This window comes from Phyllobates terribilis, unplaced genomic scaffold (genome assembly GCF_046119375.1).
Source record: "Phyllobates terribilis strain yellow unplaced genomic scaffold, ASM4611937v1 Scaffold_2__4_contigs__length_985480577, whole genome shotgun sequence".
NCBI lineage: Eukaryota > Metazoa > Chordata > Amphibia > Anura > Dendrobatidae > Phyllobates > Phyllobates terribilis.
Genome location: NW_027362762.1, coordinates 300,057,452 through 300,078,129, shown reverse-complemented (window position 1 = coordinate 300,078,129; position 20,678 = coordinate 300,057,452). Strand labels below are relative to the sequence as shown.

At 43.0% G+C, this 20,678-nt stretch overlaps 1 protein-coding gene across 2 annotated transcripts in view; it reads left to right on the top strand.

Moving 5' to 3' along the window:
* ERCC5 (ERCC excision repair 5, endonuclease) overlaps window positions 1-20,678 on the top strand; it is a 57,366-nt gene that overhangs the window by 35,796 nt on the left and 892 nt on the right. For both annotated transcript variants that reach the window (XM_073664226.1, XM_073664225.1), the window contains exons 11-15: window positions 345-464; window positions 1,124-1,337; window positions 11,631-11,775; window positions 17,185-17,387; window positions 18,675-18,757. In XM_073664226.1, the coding sequence (XP_073520327.1) occupies window positions 345-464; window positions 1,124-1,337; window positions 11,631-11,775; window positions 17,185-17,387; window positions 18,675-18,757 (765 nt within the window). The remainder of the gene's footprint in view (window positions 1-344; window positions 465-1,123; window positions 1,338-11,630; window positions 11,776-17,184; window positions 17,388-18,674; window positions 18,758-20,678) is intronic.

The following is a 20,678-nucleotide window of genomic DNA, read 5'->3' as shown; positions in this document are numbered from 1 at the left end:
AATTCTCTGCCAGTCTCTGGCTTATCATTGCTGTTGGCATGTAAACTATCAATAGCCACAATGGTTACGTACTGCATTTTCTGGCATCATCGATGTGGCCGGCGATGGCCATGTGCTGGCATGTAAACACAGATTGTATGCAGTCACTGGAGCATCGATGCTGGACTTGCAGGGGATATACTAGATGGGTTGTGTTTTTACATATTCTACTGCTGTTGTTTTGTAAAACTCTTAAAGACCTGATGAAAATGTATCTAGATAAAACTTTCATTACATATATAAATCTATTATATCTTTATTCATCTTCGGGGAGCTGTGTTCTATAATCTTTTATTTTCTTTCAGGAGGAGCTGGAGTCATTGGAGAACAATCTATTTGTCCAGCAAACCTCGCTGCAGGCGCAGAGGCAGCAGCAGGAACGTGTTGCTGCATCTGTGACTGGACAGATGTACCTGGAAAGTCAGGTTAGTGTTTTATGATGCTATACAACACCATATTTTATGGGATTACAAACTAGGTTTTTCCGGCGATGCGCTTCATTCAAAGCTTACTGTTAGTCAATTTCTACAAGAATTTCTTATGATCCATTATATACATATTGCGCTTGAGCTGTCATTCTGCCATGTTCATATCAAAATAACTTTCTAATCTGTAATCACTAATGTACATAATATAGTTTACATTTATGGATACGCTGCAGCAGCATTGACCTCATATTTCTGGTCATGACATGCCTCCTATGATATGATATTTGGACCTGTCCCCGTAATGCTGCGGAGCAACAACTTTTCAACTATAATGTCGAAATTCTCTTTTGGGTCCATAAAATACAAACTGCTCACTTACTATGTAAACATTGTACATTTATTTGCACACATACAAAATGTTTCAGCCCAAGTCACCTGGGTTATTTCAATTGGGTATTTTGCACTGAAACCTTTCATATTGGGAACTACAGAGTCCACTTATATTTCACGTGCATTATTTTGCTGTGGCAGCATATTTTCCATCCTTGTCTTTTTGGAAATTGGGATGAACAGAGTCTTGCCCCTCATTTTCAGACTGAAAATCCTGCTATAAATATATACATAGTAATCGTCTGTTGTATCTTCTCACTCTGTAGGAGTTATTGCGTCTGTTTGGTATTCCTTATGTTGTTGCCCCTATGGAAGCAGAAGCTCAGTGTGCTATTCTGGACCTGACTGACCAAACCTCAGGCACTATCACAGATGATAGCGATATCTGGCTATTTGGGGCTCGGCATGTCTACAAGAACTTCTTTTCTCAGAATAAATATGTGGAATATTACCAGTTTTCTGATATTCAGAATCAGCTGGGTGAGTACATTAAAAGCCTATAGCTTAAAAAAAAAAAAAAACACTTTCTAGACATTCCCTTTACCGTCTTAAATATAAAGCATGACAGTACTGTTAAGTATGTCTACAGTCAAAGGTGAAACCTTTGAGACTGAAATAAGTTTTAGTTTTCAAAAAGTGTGGTGCTTTAGTTTTTTATAGTGGCAATAACAATCCAGAGTTGTTGCAAAACCATTCCTAGCTAGGCATGCCATAAAATGGTCTCTTTACGTCATTTCAGTGAATATCTCATTAATTCAGTAGAAAGTGTTTGAGGACAAGGCAGCTGATATCACTGGTGATTGAAGTACAAGAGCAGACTGACTCTTCTGTTAACCATGCTTACCTCCAAGGAAACACATGCAGTCATCATTGCTTTGCATCAAATGGGCTTTACAGGCAAGAACATAGCTGACTTTTAGATTGCCCCTCAATCAACTATTTTTCGGAACATCATTCAAAGTGAGAGGTTCATTTGATGTGAAGAAGGCTTCAGGGCATCCAAGAAAGTCCAGCAAGTGCCAGGACCATCTCCTGGAGAGGATTTAGCTATGTGACCAATTCAACACCAGACTTGCTCAGGAATAGCAGCAGGCAGGTTTCAGTGCATCTGCATGCATAGTGAGGAGAAGGCTTTTGGAGGCTTGTCTGGTGTCAAAAATGGCCACAAAGAAGCCACTTCTCTCCAATAAACACATGAAGCACATAGTGACATGCCACAGAAAGAACAAGGAATGAACTGCAGAGGACTAGGATAGTCCTTTCTTGGCCGCTTCAATAAGGGACACAAACTCCAATTAACGCTATGAGAAATATATTTTATAGTGAGTATAAAAAAATCTTTCCTTTTTAAAGCCCCCTTCCAACTGTTTGAGGCATCTAGAAGAATGATTGTCCAGAGAAGAAACGGTCAGCACTCCCATAAGTCCTATGTCATGTCAACAGTAAAGCATCTGGAGAACATTCATTTGTGGGCTTTTCTTTTATCCAAGGGCGTAGGCTCACTCACAACTTTGCCTAAAACACAACCATGAATAAAGAATGGTTTCTGTATTTCCTCCAAGAACAACTTCTCCCAACTATCCAGGAGTAATTTCATGATGGAAAAAATCTTTTTCCCCCTCACCCATGACAGCACACCTTGAGAGAGGGAGCCGCTCCACCAAGGACAGGAAACCGTCTGAAATAAAAGGGCGGTACCTCTCCCTCGCTTCAGTTGGTTTCCTGTCCTTGATGGGAACCTGTCTGAAGAGAGATGTTCATACTCACCTGGGCCTGTTCCGGTGTGGAAGAGCGGGCACCTGCCTGTGCACCGGGCTCCAGAAGCACTGTCCACTGTTCCCTGGAGCCGTGTCCGAGCGTGCGCAGGCTGTGAGGGTGGCTCCGGCTCCCCGCAGACCGCTGCGCTGTCCTCTCCCTGCCGCAGGCTCCTGGCTGGCCACATGCCGGGAGCGGCGTCTTCCGCGTGTGACGCGCCTGACGTCACGGCGCGGTGCATGCTGGGAGAGGCGTGCCCAATGATGTCGGGGGGCGGCACCCAGATCCATCATGGCTGCACCCTGTAAGCGCTTGCCGGCCGGCTTTTTGGAACCTCAGCCGGCTGGCGTCAGGAGGGGGGAGGACACCTGAACCGGAGGAGGTTCCAGATGTGCCCTATTTCAGGTGGGGGGGTTGTCCTGGTAGATGCTGCCTATACTTGTGCTTGTGGTATAGCAGCTATAGCAGACCAGGACAGCCAGAGTCGGCAACAGCTGACCCCTCCACCTCAGCAACGCCAGCGAAAGAAGCAGTCGGACGCCTCTCACACGGACAGCCGCTCGAGTAATCGTAGCGGCAGCAGGAGAAGTAAGGTGTCAGACGCTTTAGGGCCATCCAGAAGGGATTCATCTTATTTCCCGCCACAGCCTCCAAATCCGGTACCCTTTTGTGACTTCAGGGGTGAGTGATTTTTGTGAATGTCACTTGATAGTAATGGAAAGTTATGTGCTTCATTCCTTAGGAACCTAAGAGTAGCGCTAAACAGAAGCATAGGGTTTACGCCTTACGCCAAGTCCCCCTCTCCATAGATTGGCAAAAACAGCTTTGTGCTAGCTGTATTAACCAAACCATAGCGGAGAGCACCTCTGATTTTGCTTCTAATTTGAGATCCATAATCCGTACAGAGGTTCAAGATTCCTTTAAAAGGTTTACTTAAGGGAAAAAAAGAGATCCCATAAGGATATCTCCTCCGACTATGATTCATCCTCCCAGTCGGATGATCCATGCCTCAGTGAATCATCCTCCTCTTCATCAGACAGTGGTAGGCCCTGTTTCCCTATTGAGGGTATGGACAAGTTGGTCAGAGCTGTCAGATCAACCATTGGGTTGAGGGAGGAGAAGGCAGCCAGGTCCCTGGAAGACATTATGTTCGCAGGCCTGGAGGTAAAAAAGAGGCTCCTTTCCAGTGAATCCTAAAATTCAGACCCTTATAGACTGGGAATGGAGGAAGCCTGAGAAATCGGGAGTGTTGCCCTCATCCTCTAAAAGGAGGCACCCCTTCGAGGATAGTGTCTCTGGGTCCTGGGATAAAATTCCTAAAGTTGACGGGTCTGTTGCCCGATCAGCCAAAAAATCGTCCCTACCCCTGGAGGATTCGGGCAGTCTGAGGGATGCTCTAGATAAGAAGGCAGATTCCTTCCTATGTCACACCTGGGAAGCTGCAGCAGGGGGCCTGAAACCAGCAGTAGCAGGCACTTGTGTTGCTAGGTCACTCATGGTGTTGCTTCAACAATTAGAAGACCAGCTCAAGGATAAAAAGATATCCAGAGATAAAATACTCTCCAATCTACCTTTACTGCAGGCAGTGTCCGCTTTCCTTGCTGACTCCTCAGCGGATTCGGTTAAACTCTGACCGGTCTGCAAACTTATCTAACGCTGCCAGACGAGCCCTGTGGCTCAAGGGTTGCCCAGGAGACCTGCAGTCTAAACATAAACTATGTTCTCTTCCTTGTGATGGTAAACTCTCTTGTTTGGCCAAAAACTGGATGAGCTTTTGGAGAAGGCTGGTGACAGGAAGAGGGGTTTCCCAGGGTTCACGGGGGACACAAAAAGGTCCTACTTTCGGAGGAAAAGATTTAACAGGGGTCGCCCTCCTGGAGAAAGGAAAAGATGGGAGCCCAGATCTAAAAAAGACTCTGGTTACATGTTTGGGGGACCATCCTCCAGTGTCAAAAAATCTTCCCTAATGATGCTAGGCTATAGGTTGGTGCAAGGCTTTCCCATTTTATCCCAGCTTGGGAAGCCATTACTTCAAATCCCTGGGTGTTGAGTATCATAAAGAATGGCCTAAAGATACGCTTCAGTCAAATCCCTCACCCAACCTTCATAATCACCCCCAGGAGGAAGTCCAGGGAGGAGCAGATAGCCCTAGAGTCGGAGGTGCTAGATTTAGTCAACAAGCAGGTCCTTCATGAAGTTCCGGATTCACAAAGGGGTAGGGGATTTTATTTCTGCCTATTTGTGATAAAAAAAACAAATGGGTCCTGAAGGACTATTATCAACCTCAAAAATCTAAATCAGCTGATGGAGAACCAGACTTTCAAGATGGAATCCGTGAACTCGGCAGTAAAACTCCTACACCACAATTCTTTCATGGCAGTTATTGACCTAAAAGATGCCTATTATCACGTCCCAATCCATCTGGACTACCAGAAGTACCTAAGGGTAGCCCTATTCATCCAAGGGGAATTGAGGCATTTCCAATTTACTGCCCTACCTTTTGGACTCTCGAATGCGCCGAGAGTGTTTACAAAGGTGATAGCGGAGGTGAAAGCTTTTCTCCGAATCAAAAACGTGGCGATGGTTCCCTACTTAGACGACTTTCTGATAATAGGGAAATCGGAAGACCACTGTTACTCTCAACTGTTAGAGGTCAGGACAGTCTTACTTCAGCTGGGATGGTTGATAAATGTTCAAATATCAAAACTATTCCCCTCAAGGACTCAGATCTTTCTGGGCTTGACCCATTTTCCCAACTCCAAGCCTGCTTCCTCCCGGAGGACAAGGTTTGCAAAGTAATCAGCTTGATCTCAAGGGTCATAGTCTTTAGTGATGTCCCTGAGAGAAGCATTGTCCCTACTGGGCTCCATGATGTCCTGTCTCCCAGCAGTCAAATGGGCCCAAGGTCATATGAGGCTTCTTCAGTGGGAGGTCCTGTCAGCACAAAAATCCTTCAGCGGACATTTAGAAAGAAGACTATCCCTTTCCCTGGAGACGATAGACTCCCTCTCATGGTGGACAAACAGGAAGAATCTGACCTCAGGCTTGCAGTGGTCCAGACCAGTTGACCATACAATTACAACAGATGCAAGTGGCTCCGGCTGGGGGGGGGGTCATCTAGCAGATCTCTCGGTTCAGGGGCTCTGGTTACGTCACAAAATAGAGACATCATCTAACCTAAAAGCTTTTGGCAGTGGAGAAATCCCTGATAGGCTTCCTTCCCCACATACAGGGTCGCCATGTACAGATCAGGTCCGACAATCGGACGACAGTAGCTTATATAAATCACCAAAGATGAACCAGATCACGCTCCCTGATGGTAGTGGCAAACAGAATCCTGCAACTAGCAGAACAGCATCTCCCATCCCTCAGTGCTCTTTACATCCGGGGGGTAGAAAATTCAAAGGCAGATTTCCTCACTTTAAGACAAGGAGAGTGGGCTCTAAACCCGATAGTCTTCCAGCAGATTATCCAACTATGGGGGTCACTGGACATAGATTTGTTCGCTACCAGGGCAAACAGGAAGGTGGAGAGATTCTGTTCACTAGATGCGACCGAGAATCCCTATGCTGTAGGCACTCTCCAGATACCCTGGAAGTTCAGGAGGGCCTATGCTTTTCCACCAACTAGTAATGATCCCGGCAGTTGTGAGGAAAATTCGGGAGGAGGGGGCAAGGATAATTCTGATAGCCCTCTTTTGGCCAAAAAGACCCTGGTGCTCCCTGTTTCGTCTAATGTCGGTCTCAGATCCCTGAGTTCTGCCGGACAGGCCGGACCTTCTCATCCAGGGGCCGATGTCCAATGCACAAGCCAAAGGTTTCCATCTGTCGGCTTGGAATTTGAGAGGATGTTACTGAGTAATAGGAGGTCCTCACCGGGCCTAGTTTCCACCCTATTGGGTAGTAGGAAGCCCATAACAACTAAGATTTATAGCAGAATCTGGGGAAAATTCCTGCATTTCATAGACTCCCCGTTGTCGGATAAACCTCCAATTAAAGATATTCTAGAATTTTTACAGAAGTGACGTGACCTGGGGTTAGCTACAGGAACACTTAAAGTTCAGGTGTCCGCCCTAGGGCCGCTCTATAATTGCAACCTGGTGGGGAACAGGTGGGTCTCTAGATTTATTAAATCCTGCTCCCGAACTAAGCCAGTTCGGACTCTGAGTTCCTCCCTGGGACCTGAATTTGGTTTTAAACGCACTCTCTAGTGACCCGTTTGAACCCCTGCAGGTTATCTCTCCAAAGTTCCTTACCCTCAAAACCATTCTCCTAGTGGCCCTAACATCACCCATAGGGTGAGTGACCTACAGGCCCTTTCGGTTGATCCCCCGTACACCCAAATTCATGATGACCGGGTCGTCCTACGTACAGATCCAGCATACCTTCCGAAAGTAGTTTCCAGATTCCACTGTAATCAAGAGATTGTGCTTCCCTCATTCTGCAGTAACCCAAAAAACCCCGGGGAGGTTAGATTCCACAATCTGGATGTTAGAAGGGCTTTGCTACAGTACATAGACATGACTAGTCAGTGGAGGAAGGACAAGTCCTTGTTTCTGGCCTTTCAGGGGAGTAGGAAAGGTCACGGGGTATCAAAGGGAACTATTGCTAGGTGGCCATTTGTCTAGCTTACATATCTGCAGGAGTTCCGGTGCCAGATGGTATTAAAGCTCATTCCACCATAGCTGTATTGACCTCCTGCGCAGAGAGCAGACGTCTCCGTTGACCAGATATGTAAAGCTGCTACTTGGTCTGCACCATCCACCTTCTACAAGCACTATAGGTTGGATCTATCCTACTCTGACCTCACCTTTGGGAGAAAGGTACTTCAGGCAGTGGTCCCTCCCTAGCGTGCTCATATTCTCTCAAGGTGTGCTGTCATGGGTGAGGGGAAAACACCAAGTTCACTTACCAGTAGCCGTTTTTTCCTGAGCCCATGACAGCTCCTGTAGACACACACACACACACACACACACACACACACACACACACACACACACACACACACACACACACACACACACACACACACACACACACACACACACACACACACACACACCCCTACACCTCTTCCTGTCTTTTTTCTCACACCCTGGTGAGCTTTGTTTGGGGTGATCATATATTTATAATTAGAATATATTGTAGGTGTTGGTTATGTGTCTAACCTTTTCTGGAGGTCCTCTCAATGCTCTGTAATCAACTGAAACGAGGGAGAGGTACCGCCCTTTTATTTCAGACGGTTTCCTGTCCTTGGTGGGGCGGATCCCTCTCTCAAGGTATGCTGTCATGGGCTCAGGAAAAACCGGCTACCGGTAAGTAACCTTGGTGTTTTCCAGCATGATGGAACTGTGTCACAAGACAAAAGTGATAACAAAGTGGCTCGGTGAACCAAACATTGAAATTTTGGATTCTTTGCCAGCAAACTTCCCAGATCTCAAGAACCTGTGGTGATAGCTTAAAGCGGGTGGACAAACAAAACACAGAAATCGTGATAAACTCCAAGCACTGATTAGACCAGAATGGGATGTCATCAGTCAGGATTTGGTCCAGAAGCTGATATCCAGCATGTCTGGGTCAACACTGTAAATATTGAATCTTTCCGTAAACTTCACGTAGTTGTCAAACGTTTAAAAAGCTTATGAAATGCAATTGTACTTCAGTTTGACATCTGACTAAAAGATCTAAAAATATTCAAGCAGTAAACATTTTGTGAAAACCAAACTGCTCATTAAGCACGTGGTAGCTATATTTTATGTCACAGGTCAAACATCTGACATTTCACCTATTTCATGCCTTAGTATATTTATGCCACATCCACAGTATATGCCAAAGAGGTGTGATAGATGTGGGTCTAGCCTCCTTGGTTTTGCAGAACATGGAAATAGAAATGATGTTTATGGTGACAACATTTTGCATGTCCGGAAGCTCTCATTTGACAACATTGTCACTTTGTACCTTGAAGCCCTTTGTTGGTGTTGATGAGAAAGTGGCTTAGCAAATAGGCCAAGGATATCATTTAGCCAACATTAAATCTTGCTAAGATCCACAGCTGTTGTGTAAAATAGTGCTGTTGTGCCTGGTCTAAATCCTGATTAATGGCATTTGACATCCCTGTCTTCTGTTGGAAAAGAGCAGGAGGAGCTCAACCAACTGATTTATGGCTTTGTGGGAAAAGATTCAGTATGAGTTGCATTTTTTTTTTGCTTTCTATGTCTAGGAGCCAAGTGGGTGGCCCTAATCTGTATTGATTGGCTATCTTTGTGACAATAGATGACTAATAATTTCTAAGTTCCTCCTATCTACATACTACCTACAGATAAGACACTATGTACAATGTGATAGCCTAAAAGGCATTTCATTAAAAGGAAACCTATGTGCCCACGATGCAGAAATGAAGCAGAAAATTTCTGCATCTCCCTGGCAGAAAAAACGCATGCAGATTGTGCATGCTTTTTTCCTGCAGAATACATGCGGATTCACATGCAGATTGACAAGCGCATTCCAGGCGATAGCATCACTTGGAAAGTGCTTGACAACTAGGTCACACTGTATAAATCCATGCAAACGGCATGGATTTATACAGTGTGAACCGTAAAAATTAAAACAAATAAAGCTATACTCACCCCCGAGGCCCCGGCGTGGCTGCAGCGCTCGTTCCTGTCTGGTTCCCAGCTGCCGGCATATCGCGAGACAGAGCGGTGAAGGGCCTGCGGTGACATGACTGTGACGTCACCGCAGGTCCTCAAGCGATGCCGGCATTCAGAGAGAAGCTGCCGGACAGGTGAATATAACTTTATTTGTTATTTTATTCTTTTTTTACAGGTACAATGGTACCCAGGTCTGGATGAGAGTCTCCTCTCCTTCAGAACTGGGTACCATTCGCACATAGAAACGCATAGAAGCTGCTTGTACAAATGTACAGTCGCGGTTTCAATGCAAGTCAATGGCGGGAGTTCCGCTGCGCTTCCGCAAAATTAAATGACATGCTGCGGATTTTTGTACGCAGCATAAACGCTGCGGAAAAATCCGCAGCATGTGCATAGAACATGCGGAATCCCCTTGGGGACCATGGGGTGCGGATTACCTAGCGTTTAACAAGCGTTTACGCTGCGGAAATTCCGCAGCATAAATGCTTGAAAAACGCTACGCGGGCACCCAGCCTTAGGTTCCCCGAACAATGAAGGTGAGGAAATGGTGATCTCAACCATAACGGACATTTATCTGTTAAAATTTACCAAAAAACAATAGTTTCAGATGAGACAGCCATTATTTGTGAATTTTGTTTCAGCTATCTTTCTGGAACCACTTTGCGACCACTGACTTATATTTACCTGCTGGGCTTTGTGCATTTGCGATGTGTTTCACCAGTTAATTGGGTACCCCACATTGTCACCAGTGCCCAAATCAAGTTGGACAAGACCTGTAGACACCATCAGGTGCCAATCATGGCATTCTCCTAGGGCTGCTTCTTGTTTTGGCCTACTGTGAGTGAGCGATCAGGGGATACAGCATGCAGGAGGTGTCGCCTATATATTACAACTGACATTTTGCTGCTAAGGCCTTGATCGTTGCAGTATAGCTCTGTTGATGGCTGTTTAACCCTTTAGATGTCGCTGTCAATAGTAACTTCATGGTAGCTGAAGGTCTAGCAAGGTCTAATATATTTCTTTAGATGGCAATTGTTTGAAGAATGGTCTCCGACTGTATAGCCATTAGAATCTGACTATTGTAATACACTGCAATTCAGAAATATTGCGGTGTATTACACCAGTAATCAGGGAGTTAAATCTTTTAAATCCTGTGGTGGGACTAAATCAATAAAACATTTAAAAATATATATTTTAAAGATTGTTGTATCTTATCAGGCAATCACTGTAGAAATATGTAAAATTACATTACTGTCATTGTCACAGCATAACAAACTGTACATTTCTGACTATCCGGCACGATGAGCCCTGTAACAAAGATAACATAAAGGAATGAACGTGGTATCGGCAGACATATCAACTTGAAGTACAGAGTTATCAGGTCTTTTATACTGTGCAGTAAATATTGGAAAAGCAGTGCTACAATTGCTGATTCTTCATCTTCCGGCTTCCCAAAAATGTAATTGAAAGCTTTAAAGGAGTCCTCTGTACCTCAAAATGATCCAAATGAAGACTTCAACTCCTCGTGCAGAATAATAAGCTCTCAAACTGCTCATTCAACAGAAAAAAGAAGTTATGTTGCTCAGGATATGGTTAATATAAAAATACATAGTGTGGGGCTCGGGATTTTCTGGGGGCATGTTTCTTTAAGCTGCTCTGCTTATTATCTGAGCAAAGCCCCCTTTGTAAAGACTATGAAAATGCGATGCAACATGGAGAACAGTGCTGATGTATATTACATTTTTGGGTGACTTTTTCTACTTTTTTTTAAGTTTTGTCTTAAACGTGCCCATGTGGCGTTATGTGCTTTATTTTCTGCTGAACAAATATTGTAATACTTGCCGAACATATTTAAAATGATTTTTCTGCATAATTTGTTACGCATGATGAATTTCTTGTAAATAAAAACCTGAGTTCAGCATTGTCTCTGACTACAAATTTATCATAGATGTTGCACTTCCCACATTTACTGTGTATCTTCAGCCTTAGCCTTCTCCTTTGCAAGTATTAGAGATTATATATAGAATCTACATAAAATGTTTTTGTTTTTTTATTTTGTCCTCTTCTTCTGCCCAGGGTTTTATTACACCTCTTTTGCCAACCATTCAATAAACACATTTTGAGTACAGTGTGTCCTTATCTATGCTTTTGTAACTTGTATGCAATTAGATCACTCATCAGTAGCTCATCATTCACTATTTTCTTAGATCACCACAGTAATGACATTGATATTTCCCTGTCCAGTTAGGGGCAGTGAAAATGACTATTATGAAGTGTTATTGGTACAGTGTTGTATATTTTTTTTTTTTCTTTTTAAAGCGATGTGAAAAAATATATTTTAATTGACTTCTAATTTTATCATTCTGCAGGCTTAGATCGTTCTAGACTTATTAATTTAGCATACTTGATGGGGAGTGATTATACGGAAGGAATACCCTCAATTGGCCATGTTTCTGCCATGGAGATACTGAATGAATTTTCTGGGCATGGTCTAGAACCTCTGATAAACTTCAAGTAAGTTCAGTAATATGGATGTGTGATTATATAGATGTATAATAATATGTATCGCGGTGCAGAGACCAGCTCTCTGCACCGCAATACCAGCCACCAGCCAATCATAGGTCGGCAGGCCAACGGCGGGCTGCTTGTGATGTCACGGCCGTGCGCTGCTCTGGCTGTGGAGAAGAGGACACTGTTCACCGAGGAATTCAAGGTCAGGTGAAAGGGATTTTTTATTTATTTTTTCTTTTAAAAAGTGGATGTGGAGCATGGCAGAATTGGGGATGTTACTACAAGATGGGGACCAGGATGGGGGACTTTGCTACAACATGGGGACTATGATGGGGATGTTGGTACAAGATGTTAGTCACAATTAGCACCATATAGTAATTCTAAGACAAAATTACTGTATGTGGCCAATTGAGGGACACATGAAATATAGTGGGTACGGAAAGTATTCAGACCCCTTTAAATTTTTCACTCTTTGTTTAATTGCAGCCATTTTTGGTAAATTCTAAAAAGTTCTTTTTTTTGTTCTCATTAAAGTACACTCTGCACCCCATCTTGACTGGAAAAAAACAGAAATGTGGACATTTTTGCAAATTTATTAAAGAAAAACTGAAATATCACATGGTCATAAGTACTCAGACCCTTTGCTCAGTATTGAGTAGAAGCACCCTTTTGAGCTAGTACAGCCATTAGTCTTCTTGGGAATGATGTAACAAGTTTTTTCACCTGGATTTGGGGATCCTCTGTCATTCTTCCTTGCAGATCCTCTCCAGTTCCGTCAGGTTGGATGGTGAACGTTGGTGGACAGCCATTTTCAGGTCTCTCCAGAGATGCTCAATTGCGTTTAGGTCAGGGCTCTGGCTGGGCCAATCAGGAATGGTCACAGAGTTGTTCTGAAGCCACTCCTTTGTTATTTTAGCTGTGTGCTTAGGGTCATTGTCTTGTTGGAAGGTGAACCTTCGGCCAAGTCTGAGGTCCAGAGCACTCTGGAAGCGGTTTTTATTCAGGATATCTCTTTTTACTTGGCCGCATTCATGTTTCCTTCAATTGCAACAAGTCATCCTGTCCCTGCAGCTGAAAAACATCCCATAGCATGATTCTGCCACCACCATGTTTACTGGTAGGATGGTATTGGGCTGGTGATGAGCAGTGTCTGGTCTCCTCCACACATACCGCTTATAATTATCACCAAAAAGTTCTATCTTCGTCTCATCAGACCAGAGAATCTTATTTCTCATAGTCTGGGAGTCCTTCATGTGTTTTTGAGCAAACTCTATGCAAGCTTTCATAGGTCTTCTACTGAGGAGAGGCTTCCGTCGGGCCACTGTGCCATAAAGGCCTGACTGATGGAGGGCTGCAGTGATAGTTGACTTTGTGGAACTTTCTCCGATCTCCCTACTGCATCTCTGAAGCTCAGCCACAGTGATCTTGGGGTTCTTCTTTACCTCTCTCACCAAGGCTCTTCTCCCACTATTGCTCAGTTTGACTGGACAGCTGGGTCTAGGAAGACTTCTGGTGGTCCCAAACTTCTTCCATTTAAGGATTATGGAGGCCACTGTGCTCTTAGGAACCTTGAGCACTGCAGAAATTCTTTTGTAACCTTTGCCAGATCTGTGCCTTGCCACAATTCTGTCTCTGACCTCCTTGGGCAGTTCCTTTTGAGCTCATGATTCTCATTTGGTCTGACATGCACTGTGAGCTGTGAGGTCTTATATAGACAGGTGTGTGCCTTTCCAAATTAGTCCTAGCAGTTTAATTAAACACAGCTGGACTCCAATAAAGGAGTAGAACCATCTCAAGGAGGATCACAAGGAAATGAACAGCATGTGCCTTAAATATGAGTGTCTGAGCAAAGGGTCTGAATACTTATGACCATGTGATATTTCAGTTTTTCTTTTTTTAACCCCTTCGCGACCTTGGATTTTCCATTTTTGCATTTTCGTTTTTTGCTCCCCTTGTTCCCAGAGCCATAGCATTTTTACTTTTTGGTCAATATGGCCATGTGAGGGCTTATTTTTTGCGGGACGAGTTGTACTTTTAAGCGCCATAAATAGTTTTACCATATCATGTACTGGAAAACGGGAAAAAAATTCCAAGTGCAGTGAAATTGGAAAAAAAAAGTGCAGTACCACAGATGTTGTTGTTGTTGTTTTTTTTTTGTTTTTTTTTACCACGTTCACTGAATGCTAAAACTAACCTGCCATTATTATTCTCTAGGTCATTACGAGTTCGTAGACACCAAACACGTATAGGTTCTTTTTTATTTAAGTGGTGGAAAAAAATCCCCCAAAAAAATGGTGCCATTTTCCGAGACCCGTAGCGTCTCCATTTTTTGGGATCTGGGGCCGGGTGAGGGCTTATTTTTTGCGCGCCGAACTGACGTTTTTATTAATACCATTTTGGGGTAGATCCGATGTTTTGATCGCCTGTTATTGCATTTTATTGCAATGTTGCGGCGACCAAAAAAACGTAATTCTGGCGTTTAGAATTTTTCTTCTCATCACACCGTTTACCGATCGGATTACTTCTTTTTTTATATTGATCGGGCGATTCTGAACGCGGCGATACCAAATATATGTATGTGGGGTTTTTATTTTGTTTTGAATAGGGCACAAGGGGGGTGATTTGAAACTTTTATATTTTTTTAAATTTTTTTAATATTTTAAAAACACTTTTTTTAAACTTTTTGCTTGCTTCTATAGTCTCCATAGGAGACTAGAAGCAGCAACTGTCCGATCGCCTCTGCTACATACAGATGATCAGCTGATCACCTGTATGTAACAGAAATGCTCCTGTACTATGAGGGCCGACCACTAGGTGGCGTTCATAGTAATCTTTACATGACAACCACTGGTGTCTGCTGCAGACCCTGGGTTGTCATGACCACCCATCGGTGACCCGCAATCATGTGACGGGGTCACCGATGGGTGGGGCTAATGCCGCGCTCCCGACGTGGCGATGTTAAATGCCTCTGTCAGAGATTGACAGCAGCATTTAACATGTTAACAGCCGCGGGTGGATGGCGATTTCCACCCGCGGCTGTTGCGGGCACATGTCAGCTGTAAGAATCAGCTGACATGTGCCCGGTTCAGTGTGGGCTCAGAGCCGGAACCCTCACTGAACCGGGGGTGCTGGCCTGGGGCGTAGTAATACGCCCTGGGCCAGTAAGGGGTTAATAAATTTTCAAAAATGTCTACATTTCTGTTTTTCCTTAGTAAAGATGGGGTGCAGAGTGTATTTTAATGAGAAAAAAATGAACTTTTCAGAATTTACCAAATGGCTGCAATGAAAGAGTGAAAAATTTAAAGGGGTCTGAATACTTTCCGTACCCACTGTATTTCATTTGTGTCCCTCAATTGTAAATCCTCACATTGCACACTGTCATGTTTCCCCAAAGTCTGGTGCGGGGCGGGCATGTGACTGCAAGACACTGGAGAGGGCAGCGGTAGGGGAGTGTATCAATACACTACATGCATATACACAGATTTAATTTTAAAAAATATAGATGGGAATGCTTCTGTAATGCTGCTCGTGGTTTAGGCCGCATGACTAATGACCAGTTCCCTTTTTAAAGGTTTCAAAGTTCTTTGGGGGTTTTTTTCTCACAAAATTTTGATGTACAAGCAGTATACACTTGTGTAATCTAATCTTTGAAGCCACATGACAAAATAGAATATTTTTAATGTTTACAGGCAATTCTGGTGTATTATACTACTTCCTCGTCCTTTTCATTCTAACTGAAGCCCCAACCTTCCTCTGCTCAGATCTTCTTATAGACTGTAAAGCTATTGCAGATATTGAAGCTTCTTAATTACAAGTATTTGCTTTGGAGAAGTGAAAGGCACTTGGAGTTGCGGTGACTAATTTGGTGGTATAAACTTGCAAAGGTTTTGAACCTGAAATTATGTGGGTGGTATCCATTTATAGTGCCTGGCATGCTCTTTCTGTGAAAACAAGGTTATGTAATGGGACGCCTTCAAGTGGTCGTGCACTTTTAATGTTTAACCCCTTTACGACCTTGGACGTATGAGTACATCCAAGGTCGCATCCCCCTCTTTGGCGCGGGCCTTGGTGATGAGCCTGCACCTTTCCGGGGACATGACAGCTGATTTGATCAGCTGTCATGTGCCACTAACAGCCATGGGTGGAAACATGATCCACCCGCGTTTGTTAACATGTTAAACGGCGCTGTCAAACTCTGACAGCGGGATTTAACATGAACTCGCTGAAAGCACGCTATAAGACCCGCCTATTGGCGCATCCATCACATGATCGTGGGGCGCCAATCGGTTGGCATAACAACCTGGGGTCTGCAGGAGACCCCTGCGGTTGTCATAGCCAATCTGCAATGAGCGCTGCCCAGCGGTCGGCGTTCATAGCAGATGAGCACTTTTGTTTACACATAGCAGGGCTGAACTCATGCGGTGTGTAGAACAGGCGATCAGATGAGCGCAGCTTCTAGTCTCCCATGGAGACTATCAAAGAAAGTGAAAAGTAAAAAAAAAAAAATGTAAATATTAGATTTCAAATCAACCCCTTTTGCCCCATTCAAAATAAAAAATACACATATTTGGTATCGCTGCGTTCAGAATCGCCCGATCTGTCAACATATAAAAATAATTAACCCGATCAGTAAACAACATAACGAGAGACAAAAATCAAAATGCCAGAATTACATTTTTTTTGGTGGCCACAACATTGCGTTAAAATGCAATAACGGGCGATCATACCATCGTATCTAACACAGAATGATATCAATATAAACGTCCGCTCAGCACGCAAAAAATAAGCCCTCACCCAGCCCCAGATCCCGAAAAATGGAGACACTACGGGTCTCGGAAAATAGTGCCTTTTTAAGTGATGTACATTTTTTTTAATGTTTGGTGTCTACGAACTTGTAATGACCTGGAGAATCATAATGTCCGTTCAAGTTTTAGCATTTAGTGAACATGGTAAAAAAAACAATTGTGAAATTGCACTTTTTTTGCAATTTCACCACACTTTTCCTGTTTTCCAGTAGATGATATGGTAAAACCAATGGAGTCGTTCAAAAGTACAACTCGTCCCTCAAAAAATAAGCCCTCACATGGCCATGCTGACGGAAAAATAAAAAAAATACTGCTCTGGGAAAGAGCAAAAAATGAGAACGGAAAAACCCAAGGTGGTAAAGGGGTTAAAAATAACATGTTTAAATAGAAGCTGACCTGCAGTACACAGGACTGGCCACTAGACTGTGTACTGAGCTTTCTGTCCCGCTCCATACACTGTTTACACCTTGCCACCGCCAGAGTTCGTGACATCAGATTGGGGGAACGACCCTCAGCACCCCCACCAATATGATATTGATCACCTATCCTAAGACTAGGATAGAGCATCAGTATTAAAGCAATCCCTTTTAACCAAATTTCTTTGCAGGGATTGGTGGGCAGAAGCCCAAAAGAATAAGAAGATCAGAGCTAATCCGAACGATACTAAAGTGAAGAAGAAATTGCGTAATCTGGAGCTGCATCCTGCTTTTCCTAACCCAGCAGTAGCTGATGCATATTTGAAGCCCGTAGTAGATGATTCCAAAGGAGCTTTTGCCTGGGGGAGGCCAGATCTAGATGAAATCCGGGAATATCCTTTAATATTTACAATTTTTATATAGCATCATCCAGAACAAGATTTTAGAAGTTAATTTCAAATAAACCTTTGTTTTCGCACTTTTATGTAGGAAGCTGTTTTTCTGGAGTATATTGTTTCGTCATTAAAGAGGACCGCTCACCAGTTTGAGCATTTTAAACTGGCTACATCATGGAACGATGGCTGCTGAGCTGAATAAAATGAGTGTTTGTTTTTTTTTGTTTTTCTTCTTCGTTGCAGAGGTATTGGCATAAATTATAATCTAAACTTTAGAAGCGAAGACCAAGAGGGCATTGGCATACCTGCAACTCTAGGGGCATGTTCCCTACATGACACCCCCTGCTTGTGATTGGTCAGCGTCATGTAGGGGGAGGGGAGGACACTCTCCCAGAGAAGGTCACAGCAGGCTTTCCTTTTGAGACATTTAATGACACACTGCCCTGCTCTCCTCTAAGCTCACCTGCTGAGTAGACTAGAGCAGAGCTTTGTGCGATTGCAAACACCTTTTGCAGCTTTCCTCTCATATCAGCCAGTGTGGGTCGAGGGGGAGCGGAACTGAGGTGAGCACGCTCTGCTCTACTCGCTCTCACCACACTGACTGCTGTTAGATAAAAGCAGGAGGTGTTTGTAATGACACGGAGCTCTAATCTTCACAGTAGATGCCTACAGTCAGATCATGGAGGAAAGCCTCTTCTGACCTTCCTCGTTTTTTGTTTTTTTTTTTGCTCTCCCCTCTTCATGATGCCTTCTACATTTGATGGCCAGTGTTATGCAATGGAAAGAGTACATGCTTCCAGAGACTAATTGCTGTTAACGTCACCTTGGTCTTAGCCTATATTAAAATCTAAACTTTACAAGCTAATATCTCTGCAACAGAGATGAAATTTAATTTAAAAAAAAAAAACTTGTGTTGTTCTGCTCTCTACCAACTATTACTTGTGGTCAGTATAATATGCTCAAACTAGTGAAATATCCTTTTTAAAGCGCTTATAAATTAGAAAACACTTCTGTTCAGCTCCCCACCTGCCTATGGGTTAAGTCTGGTATCACAACTCTCTGCTCTATTGAAATTATTGGGGCCGAGTAGAAAAATCCAAAACACAACCAGTAGAAAGGAGCAGGACCTTCTTTTTTTTTTTTTTTTTTTATATAAAGCAGCCAATTTTCTTCTAATTCCTGACAACTCCTTTAATTTTTTTACAACTTTCATCCTTGTTTAGGTAGGTGCAGCATTAATTAACTAGTACTTTAAACTAAACCCATTTTCTTAACTCCAAATACATTTTGCGAGAGCCGCTTTGGCTGGCATCGATCCAAGACTGATGAAGTTTTACTGCCAGTGCTGAAACAGTTAAATTCACAGCAGGTAAGTCCCTGATTACTCTATAACTTATTCCTTAATTGTAGATGGATGCATTTTATATAATGGAACTTTGAATGGCTTTTTATTTTTATCCTCGAGACAGTACACCTCTGTGAATAGGCTGTTATCTGGCATGGCAACTCATTCCCATTTACCGAAATAAGGCTGAGGTCCAGTACTGTACACAGCCAATGGGCAAGAGGGGGAAAGGATTTTTGTTTGTAATCTTGGGTCTGACTCCCATCCATCTGATATTGATGACCTATCCTAAAGAAAGTACTTAAGATATTCATATAAATATGGCGAATATCACAAATAGAGTAAATTATTAGCTATATTTGATCACTAAAGTCCAAAAGACGCATTACACCAACAAAAATAACAACCTTTTAAATATACATAAAGGCATCATGGGCACTAACGATCCATAGCTAGCACGTGACCATACCCTATATATCGTGATAAACTAGGCCTGAGAACAGTGGCTGTTTTTAAAGTAAATAGTGCTATAGCAATACAAGGGAAAAAAGGACCTATCCAATAATTTAGACTGACACCATCTTGTAATCAGTATAACACATAAGTGTGCTGAAAATATGAACGGTAGTGGGTACCAAGTAATTGCTGTGTAAAAGCCCCACACGTACCATCAGAAAAACATACCTGGCTTCAAAGCGCTGGCAGCATAAATCAGCTGTCAGGTTCCTTTTAAGAGCATAATGCATGATTCCTTTAGTATGCTAGTTACTACAGAGCAATGGCCACCTTCAATTTTCAAGTAGGGTTTCAATGACTAGATGAAATTATGGTAATTTGGTGGATCTGTTGAATACCCTATATACATTTAGAAATTGCTGTTCAACTCAACCAAGAATAGACAAGCATTCATGTGCTTCATTGACTAGTGTTTCTATAGACTGCTCCACAGCACGGTCTCACTACTGAGCGTGTACATAAAGTGCAGCACAGATTCATCTCAACTAAATGCCGGGATCCTTAGATCAAGAACAAGACAGACATTTATAGGACATTTCATAACTTTCCCAAATTCTTATGAAAACATTTACAGCACATACTGCATTGTACTACTGAACCCAATTTATTTTATGTTTTAGGAGTCGGAGCCGGTCCATTTTATACCGACTCCACCAAAATGGACATGGACTCCGACTCCACAGCCCTGCTAATAAGAATTTCAGCAAAGTCTAATGATTGTAAGCAAAACTGTTTGATGTGGTGTCAAGTACATCCAAGTCATGCAGTGAATTTGTCTCTGAAAGATTTTAACAAGTTACAAAATAATATCTTGGAGTACCTTGCTATTTGGGCATCCACTTGGCATGTGAGGTTCAATGTGGATAAATGTAAAGTTATGCATCTGGGCACTAATCATGTGCAGGCATCATGTTCCTGAGGGATTAAAAGTAGGAGAGTCCCTTTAGGCCACGGCCCCACTATCAGTATCGGTCAGTATTTTTTCTCAGGAGTGGGAGCCAAAACCAGATGAGGAACAATCAGAGAAAAGGTATAATAGAAACAAGTCACCAATCCTGCATTTATCACCCACTCCTGAGAAAAAATACTGACCGAATACTGACCAGATACTGATAGTGGGGCCGTGGCCATAGAGAAAGATCTGTGAGTACTTTTTGATCAGACTAACCGCATCATGTAATGTCAATAAGCTGCATCTAAGGCCAAGATGTTGTCATGTATTAAGATGCGTAAACTCGTGAGATAGGGACCACTTTACAGAACATTAGTGTGACCTAATCTGCAATATGCTGTTCAGTTCTGAGCAGCAGTTCTTAGACTGGATACAAAAAATATGGTGAAAAGCTGTTTCATGTAAAACCCCTTGAAATGACAATGGGGCATTCCATCCAGATGGAGATTGTATCATTGTCCTGAGGAAAATAATAAT